This window comes from Spinacia oleracea, chromosome 3, assembly GCF_020520425.1.
Source record: "Spinacia oleracea cultivar Varoflay chromosome 3, BTI_SOV_V1, whole genome shotgun sequence".
NCBI classification, from domain to species: Eukaryota; Viridiplantae; Streptophyta; class Magnoliopsida; order Caryophyllales; family Amaranthaceae; genus Spinacia; species Spinacia oleracea.
The window spans coordinates 19,133,505-19,143,946 of NC_079489.1; the positions used below are offsets into that span (position 1 = coordinate 19,133,505).

At 33.0% G+C, this 10,442-nt stretch overlaps 1 protein-coding gene across 4 annotated transcripts; it reads left to right on the top strand.

Annotated features, from left to right (window-relative positions):
• Window positions 1-6,815: 6,815 nt before the first annotated feature.
• Window positions 6,816-10,132, top strand: LOC110788932 (protein POLYCHOME). Of its 4 annotated transcripts, none has more exons than XM_021993567.2 (3): window positions 6,816-7,076; window positions 7,985-8,350; window positions 9,472-10,132. In XM_021993567.2, the coding sequence occupies exons 2-3, from the start codon at window positions 8,009-8,011 to the stop codon at window positions 9,796-9,798; spliced, it is 669 nt and encodes a 222-aa protein (XP_021849259.1). In that variant the 5' UTR covers window positions 6,816-7,076; window positions 7,985-8,008; the 3' UTR covers window positions 9,799-10,132. The 4 variants fall into 4 exon arrangements, with proteins under 4 accessions (XP_021849259.1, XP_021849257.1, XP_021849258.1 ...); XM_021993565.2 differs by having other exon boundaries at window positions 6,820-7,076; window positions 7,980-8,350; XM_021993566.2 differs by lacking the exon at window positions 6,816-7,076 and adding an exon at window positions 7,181-7,869 and having other exon boundaries at window positions 7,980-8,350.
• Window positions 10,133-10,442: the final 310 nt, after the last annotated feature.

The following is a 10,442-nucleotide window of genomic DNA, read 5'->3' on the forward strand; positions in this document are numbered from 1 at the left end:
GATAGAAGGCTCACACGAGGTCAATTTCATGGGCCAAGGAAATATTTATGCAAAGGAGAAACACCTTAGATAGCTTGAAGTCGTCGCGGAAGAATTCGGGAGAGCACTTGCACAAGGGTCAATTTGAACTACCCATAACTCCAGATCTACTCTACATTTTAAGGTGAAGTTGGAGGTGATATGTTATATCAATAAATTTCCAACGAGTGGTCACACGCCTTTTTTCGATGAGTGAAAATTGAGATATGATGTTTTTAAGGGAAGTATACATTGCAGGCCGCTGCACGGACCGTGCAACTTTCCCAAGGTCGTGCAGGCAGTAGCTCGTAAAAATTGACAGTTGGGGTCGTGCAACTCTTACACAACCTTGCAAGATTTTATGAACCCCGTACAATATCTGACGACAACCCTAAATTTTGGGCACATGTTCCCCTTAGTATAATAGAAGCTACCCTTTAGTTAACATGTGTGGAGTGTATATTAGACCCAATTATCCTTCATTGTGTTTTCCTTTGGGGTTAAGACACTCTCACCACTTTATTTATTTCTAGTAGTTCTTAGTTACTTTAGTTTGTCTTTTAGTTTCTGAAATCTTGGAGCAAGATCTCCTCCTTTAATTCAAGTAGTTTTTTTCGTTTATATGTTTAGTTCTAATTTCTGAAACTTTACTTTATGATTTGTGGTTGAGTTTCTTTAACCAATTTGGTATGTTCTTGGTGTTCATCCTCAAGTTCATCTTTTAGGTTGAGTTTCTTGCCCAAAATAGCAAGTCATGTTTACATGTACGATTTCCTTAGATCTTCTAGGTTTGAGTTCTACCATATGTGAGTAGTTTCCTTAGGCCTAGGGGTTGGGTGACCCCTAGTAGAACTATGGCATAATTCTCTTTCCCTTGGGATATTTTCGTTTCTATGAATTGTTGTGGTGATTTGGGCTTTTTTCTTAGTAGTATGATCATCGGGGTGCCTACTCAATTTTTTTGTTCCTACACCCCTTGCGTGACCTTACAGTGGTACATAGGAGGGTCCGGGGGTACTGATAGCCTTGTTTTTATGAGATGTTACTAAGTGGATTCAGAATTCTAGTGGTCACGACCATCGGGGCTATGTAGGATTATGTGTTCATCGAAGTTGATATTTACCCTCTTAGTATGAAATGACCATAGTGTCATGCTCAATGTCTTAGGAGTATTCTGAGTATACGCTGGAAACAAATTACACACTAGAAAGCGTATGCTACACTGTGACCATCGGGTGTCCCGTACTTATTGGGAGCCTAAGCCCCTTTCATGTTTTGTAGGGTGGATTGAGATGACCATAGTGTTGTGCTTAATGTCTTGGGAGTACTATGACTATCCGCTGGAAGTAGATTACATACTAAGAAGTATGTAGGGTGGCCCATATTTATAGGGTGCATAGGTTCTTTTCATGTTTCGATTTGTATTGCAATATATAATTGTGACTTGCCACACTTATGCTAGGCAGAATCCCTCTTCCCTAGTCCTATTCCTTTACCATTGTTCTTTTCATTGTTTGTGCAATTGGTAACAAGTTGTGCAAACAACCCAACAGTTGACTGTTGTTTTAGAGGAAATTGTGTTAGTAGCTACATGTTCCTTGCTAGTATAGAAAACGTTTGATCTCCGAGAGTTCGACCCCTTACTTACCCCTTGTCTACTACACATTGTGTAGTGCCATAGGATTGAGTCAAGTGGAAAAGAAATTGTATCACTTCCGTGTGCTCCTATGATTAACGACTAGTGGAAGCGCATCAATTAGTCTCCAAATCTGCTTGCCAAAAAGAGAATCATTGAAGACACTTAAGTTCCGAAAGCCCATGCCACCGAGGCATTTTGGTTCGCATAAGTTTTCCCAACTCTTCCGGTGGATCTTCCTCTTGCTATCTTTTGACCCATCATCAAATGAATTTCTTGGATAAGCGTTACTGGAAACTTGTAAACCCCTATGATGTACTCACTTTCATCTTATTTTAATAAGTTCAATTTCTCCTCCTAAAACTACGTGCTGATTAAAGGTATCTATTTAATAAATACGAAGGGAGTACAATTTATAACTAAAATAAATTTTAATAAATTCAGATAAGATAAATTTGAAAAAATAAGTGAAAATCAGATAAATATAACGCACTTTATATGCCAAAGTCATGTACGGAAAACGTAAAACTCTACGGGTACAATTTTTAGAGAACAAAGAAACTGAAGAACTAGATTTTCCATATTATAGAAAACATTTTTTTTATATAAAAATTATTAACCTTAAAAAGCTACTTAAAGTGCTAAATTAACAATCATCAAATTTGATTGTGACAACTCCAAAAGGAGTATGTTATGATCATATATTGCGAGTTGAAAAGAAAGAATCAACGGATGCTAAAATTTGGTTATCACGACCTTGTTTACTAGTCCTATATTGCACGCGATGCGTGCGAGAGTTTATGGAAATTAAACATGGATTATTCCTTGGAACTTTGACGTCTTTTTAATTATGAGATGAGTGATTCTCTTTGTCGTATTTTTTTATCCCTGTATTTCAACCTTTAGTCTAATGTACATTGATCTTCGTTTTCGTCCATTAGAAAACTCTAAAACAACACATACGTAATTTCAATTTACTGACATTATTATATCTTCGTTTTTGGGAAATACTGTTATAACCGTATTAATATTATTTCACAAATTACTCATAAAACTAATTTTCTCTTCATAACAATATCTATGTTTTTTTTTTGTGAAAATAAAAATATTTATTTTAGAATTCTACTAAATTGTTTTCATATGAATGTGCAGGATTAATAATTATGTTTTCATATCCCACAACAGCTATAGACTATCCTGGAATATTTCTCTTTTACTCAAATTATTAAAATCTTGTTGGTAAGTTTATATTAGTTTCAGTTTTTCTGGTTATTAATTTCTTATGCAACGACATTTTCATGTAACTTCAAGGTCTTCAACCTCTTAATTTATTTTTCAATGTTTTACACGTTATTTTCTTAATTAATCCCCTGTTCTTATTTAAATAATACAATTATGTAGTCACGTTTGTCAATGCACGATTTCAAACATTAATATCTTCAATTATGGATAAGAATAAATTATAAAAGTTGATATATAAGAAATATTCATTGAGGTGAATATAACAAGACCCCACACGACTATGTTTTTTCTTAAGTATAAATCACAAAAGGAAGTCAAACGAGCTTGTGTGAATAGTGTCTAAACCCAATTGTGTCATGTAAATAAAAACGGAGGAATTAGAACATAGAAGTGTTATTTATTTTTGACATGTTAAAAATTACAAAGTAATCGGCATGAATTATTGGTTGATTGGTATTATTTCCAAATTTTTAGCTTAATTATCAATTGAAGAATAATCATTGACGACCATGGACATACTTGTTTGGTATTAGATAAAAAATAATTAAAAGTAAAGATGTATTTGGACTTTGAAAAATGAACGATGTAAGTTGTACATATATATAATCGAATAAGGAAATTAAGTATTATCAGTTGAAAAAAAAAACATTGAACGCATAGGCTATGGTTATGGGCTTGAAATTAACTTTCAGAAGAAAATATATGACTCAATAGTCATTTATTAATTTGTTATTATTAGGGGTATTTAATGTTGTATTCTATAGAATATTATGATTGAAAGAATGTGTAGTATGTATTACCCAATTTACTTATTATTTCAATTACAAATTTGCTTGATTGATTTTTCTTGTTTTCAGTATCTATTACTGCCCAATTTATTACACTTATTATTTCCATATCTAACTTGCTTGATTTAATAATAATTTTCATATCTAACTTATTAAGTTAGTGAGGTTATTATGGTCTATTTCATAGGGGGACATCAAGAGTATAATTACTAAATTGACCTCAAGAGTTCCCTTATAAAATAGAGATACTCGGTGAAAACTCTATCGTTGAACATATTATAGTAAGGATCATTATGATTTATCACATGATTATTTTTAAAAATCTCTACAATTAGTATCGACCCGTTTCTAATTCATAATATTTGCATCAATTTTTAAAATTTATTTATATATTTATTTATAATAGTCACCTATTTTCATTTTTGAACAAATTCTCGTAAAAGCTAGACTATTTCACAGATTTCACAATTAGTAAATTGTCAGATCACCATGCCCTATTGTGGCTCACACCTTTGATCTAGGCACCTCCCAGGCATTTACAGTAGAAGCTTCGGCCTCCATAAAGGTTTGCAACAAGCTATTGCCACAATATCAAACGCCTCTGCATTGAAGGAGATAACCTTCTCGTCGTTAACAAGGTGAATACTATTTGATCTATCTCATTGGAAGCTTCACAATATAGGCCCTGTTTGGTTAGGAGCTGTTAGTTGTTAGCTGATAGCTGGTTTGACTAACTGTTAGCTGTTTGCATTAGCTGATTTGACTAGCTGGTTGCATTAGCTGTTTGTGTAAAAGTGTTTGGTAAATTAGCTGATAGTTGATAGCTGTTTAATATGTAAAATGACCATTAAGGACATTGACATACTTTGTTTCTTATTAATATTAGACAAATATTTTATTGTGTTAATTTTTTCTCTCTATATTTTTCTAATAAACATTGACAAAATAAATAAATAAATAAACTATTCTTTATTTAATTTTTTAATATATATTTTTCAAATAGATAAATATTACTAATGAAATTCTAAGTATGATTGCAATATACTTCAATTGATTCAAAGTACTAATATAAAATTTATTACAACAAAAAACGAATCTAGTAAATATGGTGAAATGAAAAAGAAAGTGTCAGTAATGTTTTTAGGAGAAAAATATGTAGGGTAACAAGGTTGATAGTGGTTGTAATAATAAGCAATAGTAGGACAAAATAGTCATTTTCATCCACTTTCTCAAACCTCTAATTGCAAAAAGCTCCTATATTGAGCTTTTTCAAAATTAGCTTTTTCACCCCAAAACTCTCTTCCAATCCTCTCCTAACCAAACACTCCCAATTAGCTTTTTCTAAAGGTCAAACCTCTAATTCACCCCAAAAAGCTCTTTTTCCCTCAAACCTCTCCTAACCAAACACCCTCATAGTCAACTACATCAAGCATCTACTTCGACATTTTGATTTTTGGGAACTTAAACATGTTTATCGCAAAGCTAATAGAGCATCTAATTTGATTGCTAATGTAGGTCACTAGTTAGCCCTCAATGTGTATTCATACTTGTAATAGTCAGCAACTTCCCCCTATACGCAGTAGTGATTATTTAGGTGTTACCCCTGAGAGAAATATGTATTTTTCCTTACCTTTCACACACACACAAAAATACCACGCAAGTTCTATAATCATTCGAACTGAGACTATACCTCATCTAGGTCACTTATGAGCATCTCAATTCTACCATGGATGTGTCTGGATTCCTCCTTATGTAGCTACTTGAACTCAGCTTTCACTCTTTTCCGTTTAAAAATTAGCACTCTGTATTTGCTATCTCTTACCATATATTTTAATCAATACGAAGTACAAAAATATGCTTATCTAAAAACACATTAGCCTCAATTTTTAGCTTAAGAATTTAAGCATTTTTGTTTATGTTATACTCCCGTCAACAAAAAAAAATATATGTTATACTCTTTCGTCCCCTTTTGTTTGCCCTATTTGTCATTTTGATCCGTTCCCAAAAAAATGATCCATTATTAAAATTGTTACGGGACCACAACTTTTACTCTCACATAAATTATTTTTGGTCTGCTCATTTCTGTCTCCTCTCAAATTCATCCATCCAACTTTTAATAAAACATTTTTGGGAATGGGGCAAACAATTAAGAGGGCATTCTGTTCGCCTTTAAAAAATAAGTTCCAGGTCCAATAAGTTCAGATAAGTTCCAAAAAGTTCAGATAAGTTTCAATAAGTTTCTATACTCCGTATTATAATTTTTTATTATTATTTATCATTATTTATATTATTTATCATTATTTATTATTTATTATTTATTATTTATTAATTATTAATTATTAATTATTAATTATTAATTATTATTGTTAATATTATTAATAATAAGTTTCAATAAGTTCCAATAAGTTCAGATCAGATAAGTTCAGATCAGATAAATTCAGATAAGTTCAGGTCAAATAAGTTGAATAGAGCACCTAAAAGCAACTCCAATGGTTACAAAATGGATCTGCTCACAAAAAAAAGAGCATGTGAGCAGGTAGCCCACCATTGGTACAACAATGACATAAACAGCTGTTAAAACATTGTAGCTATTTTGGGATACATAGCTCAAAAAATTATAGATAAAATAAATAAATTATTTAAATTAAATATTATAGAGAGCTGCAAAGTATTGTAAACCACCAATGTAATAATTTGTAGTTTTAATTTATTGTAGTTAGAAATTTGATGTGGTAAACTTAGCCACAACATCTTGTAGCTCACCATTGGAATTGCTCTAAGAGAACAAATAATAACTTTTTTAAAATACTTGTATTAAACTATTAATATTCAAATTATATAAATTTATAAACATTTCCCTCAAAAAAAATAATTAAAAACATAGAAATTAATTGTTCGAATACTTTAAACAAATAAAAATATAACATTACTTACACTCAATTTATTTAATGATCGTCATTATGACTGAAGGCATGGGGCCGTGGGGCACCCATGTTATAATGTCTCTTGTCCCGGTTCAAACACACCAAATTTCCGAACCCTAACATTTTGCGCAAAAAAACTGTAAAATTAAGATTGGCATTTCAAAACAAAGTTCAAAATCCCGCCTTTGAGACCGTAAATTTCAAAAACTACCAAAAATGAAAAATTAAGCCCAAAATTTAAGTAAATTCAAATTCAAATCCAAAATTAAGAAAATTTAAACACCAAAATTTAGCATGTGGTTTCTGAACTACCGCTATCCATTACTCCCCCACTCGCTATTTGGCCACTTTTTCCCCTTTTTGTTTTTCTCTCTCCTACTTTCTCCATATTCATTGACTAACGGAGCTGCTTATCAATCATTTTGCCAAATTTTTGAAGTAAAGAAGACTCAACGATTTCAAATCTAGGTATCTTCTTCTTCACTCCTTAATTTTTCATGTTGTTCACTCATTTTTTTCGTTAAAAAATTGATTAAGATTTGCTATTTATTTCCCCCAATTTCTGTCATTTCTTCCCACAATTTGTACATTTCTGTATAAATCAAACATGGGTTTTTTGTTTTTTCAAATTTGGTGTAGTTTTGTTTCCTTTGTTTGGATAGTTTTTGCTCAATTTAAGTTTAGGGTTGCTTTTGAGAAATGTCATTTTGGGAAGAAAATATATACAGTATTGAAGAGCTTTTTTTCTGGGCTTCTGCAAATCCCAATAAAATTACTGAAAATTTCGCAAACTGGGTATTTTAAATTTTTAGTTGGATGTGTGTTCTTCCTTAATTTAATTAATTTGTTCTATAGTTTTTTGGGGATTTTTGGGTTGTATGATGCTGATGGCATTCCTGTCTATATTTAGTTTGATTGAATTTGCTTTTTTGGGACTTTTTTTTCTTCAATAAATGAATTAATTCAAAGCTTAAAGCAACTGCCTTTGGACAATTACAGAACATTTCCCATTGGGTGGCTGTGCTTTTCAGAAACTTTTGATCAAATATTGGCAATTCTTCTGATTAGTTTGAGTTTATATTTTTCTATAACTCAATTACTATGTTATTCAAACTCGGGTATGTGTCCAAGTGTACATTTTGTGAAAAAGTTCCATGCTTTTCTTCCAAAATGAAGTGTCAAAGTGTCCATACTTATGTCGGGAATGTGGAGGATCCGACATAGGTGTTTAAGTTGAAATGAAGTCCAAGCAGCATTAGTTGTATGTTTCCATATTTCATTGTTTTTCTAATTGCTTAATTTAAACCAATCTGACAAATAATTTTCAAATATTTTGATTGTCTGATTTATTTCTTTTTGTGCTTGTTGAAGAAAAGAAAGGATATTGAAGGTTCAAAATTATGCATCCATCCAGAGATAGATTGCCAAGACCTGTTGACATTTCCTCTTTACTGCAAACCGCAGAACGGCGAGTTGATCTGGTAGTAGATGAACCTGGGTTGCATTGGATGGGTTTATCTACCCAGAATGTATCTACAGGACAAAGTAGCGGTGATACTAGTAAATCAAGCAAGCAAAGGTCCGGATTGCAAAGAACAAGCCGTCGTCGATATGTGAATAGGTCATTTGTTGGTAAAGAAAATCGAAGGCCGAGAAGTGTAAGAAAAGGCCTTGGAAGAGGCAGTGTTTTACCTTCTTGGTACCCCAGGACACCTCTAAAGGACATTACTGCTATTGTTAGGGTAATTACTTTCACCTTGTCATTCAATTTTGGTAAATTATTGTGTTCTTTCATTGGCATTTGGCGTAATCAGTAACTATAATGTTTAGTTAATGATTTGATGTGGGTGTTTGTGATGAATATGTTTATTAAGCATGCATCTTCTATGATTAGGAATCAAGTATATTCCAATTTTGTGTCGGGGAATCATGGCCTTTTTCTTTAATAAATAAAGTAACTCTTTCTGGTTGTTTGCTGGACTGCAATTGCAATGGCAATGAGTTCGCGGGTAATTTTGCAAGGTTTACCTTAAGGTTTATACTCATGTTATACAATTTTATCTCCAAGTTTCTGTTTTTCTTAATTTTCTGCATAGTTTTTTTTTTACCACTCAATGCAAAATTCGACGTGGTAATGAAAAATCTAATTAGATAAACACATATTTTGATGTGAAGTTGCATATATGTGGATATTGATATGGGATTTTTCTCATAAAATTACACTTAGATCTATTACCGTTATTGCTCTTTATTACCATTTACCAAATGGGTCTTCAGAGATTGAGTTTCACAAGTTTTGGTTGGTTGTAAACTCTATAAAGCTACAAATCCTTTAGAATGATCAAACATTGATTTGGTTCCTACATACTGTCACCATATCTAATGACCTAAGCCGTTGACTCCAAAAAACAGGTTAAGTCACACTTGAGATGATCCCATTAACATGTGTTGTTTGGTGAACTAACTAACTTCTGTTATATTTCTATTTTTATCTGTTACAAAATATATATGATCCTGAATTATTGCTTTCTATCTGCCTCCAAGTGCAACAACCTATGTCAGACATTGACTAATACTAAAACTGAATCAACACCAAACTAGATAGACTTCGAATATTCTTTTGCTTGTTTTCTAAAAGTTTTGTTGAATGTTTTCCCGAGATACATAGAGTTGGGTACTCATAACAGACATGGGTTATATTTATGACATTTATTTATTATTTGGGGAAAAAGCTTGTCAAGTGTCAATACCCATGATGGAGTGTCCGAGAATCCAACCTGGGTAATTCAAGTGAAATGAAAAGTCAGTAACATGGTATACTTGTATTGTCTGATATTGATGTTTTATATTGATGGTAACGCAGGCTATTGAGAGGAAAAGAGCTCAACTACGTGATGATCAAACGATAGAAGCTCCTCAACAAGAAGACGGTGCTTCAACATCAAGCAATCAGCTTGATCAAGAGAAGGGCATTTCAAAACCCAGTCCAGAATCATGCGAGGTTACGGATGATAATGCTGATAGAAAAGGGAAAGAAGTCGCTTTCTTCACCCCACGAAAAAAGTTGCTGAACTCAATAGAAAAGGTGAGGCATATTTGGTTGGAGGATCAGCGGAAGCTAGAGAGGACACCGGCAGCCAGGAAAGCAGAAAGGCAAAAAATGGTGCGTGTTCTAATGTCAATGCGGTAAAATCGACATGACATGGGTTGGTTGTTAGCAAGAGACTTTCGGCAACTGGGAATTGATCATCCTCTCTTTGCTCCCCCCATTGCCTGGTTAAGTTATATGCACAGAGTTGGAGTTCTGCTAACAGAGTTTTGGTATATTCATTCAGGCAACTTAACTTATTTGTAATGTTGTAGAGTTGTAGGACTATTAGATCAACTGTTGATGTACATAACTCGAAAAAAACACCGCCTTTTCCAAGCCTTTTTTTTTTTTTTTTAATTGTATTTGTATGTATAATATTATTGTATTTGGTTAATATCAACATCCACCTAATCACACTGGCTTCAGGTTCACACTTACGTTGAATTAAGCCTAACACTTGGGTGCAGGAGTCCGGCATTGGCACGGAGTGAGCGTGGCATCAGGCACGGCACTGGTTTTCTGCGCTTAAGCACATGCCATGTTTGTGCGAGGGTTTTGTCATTTGCGCCAAATCCAAAGTTTTTAGTGGATGGTTTTCGGCTTCTAGTACAGCACTTTCTGCACTAGTTTATGTTTTTAAACAAGTGGAGTACTAATTAAATCTATAAAAAAAAGTTTAGTGAAGTATAGTATTTGTTGAGAAGACTATACCATGTGTGAGATGCGACTATTTGTCCCATAGA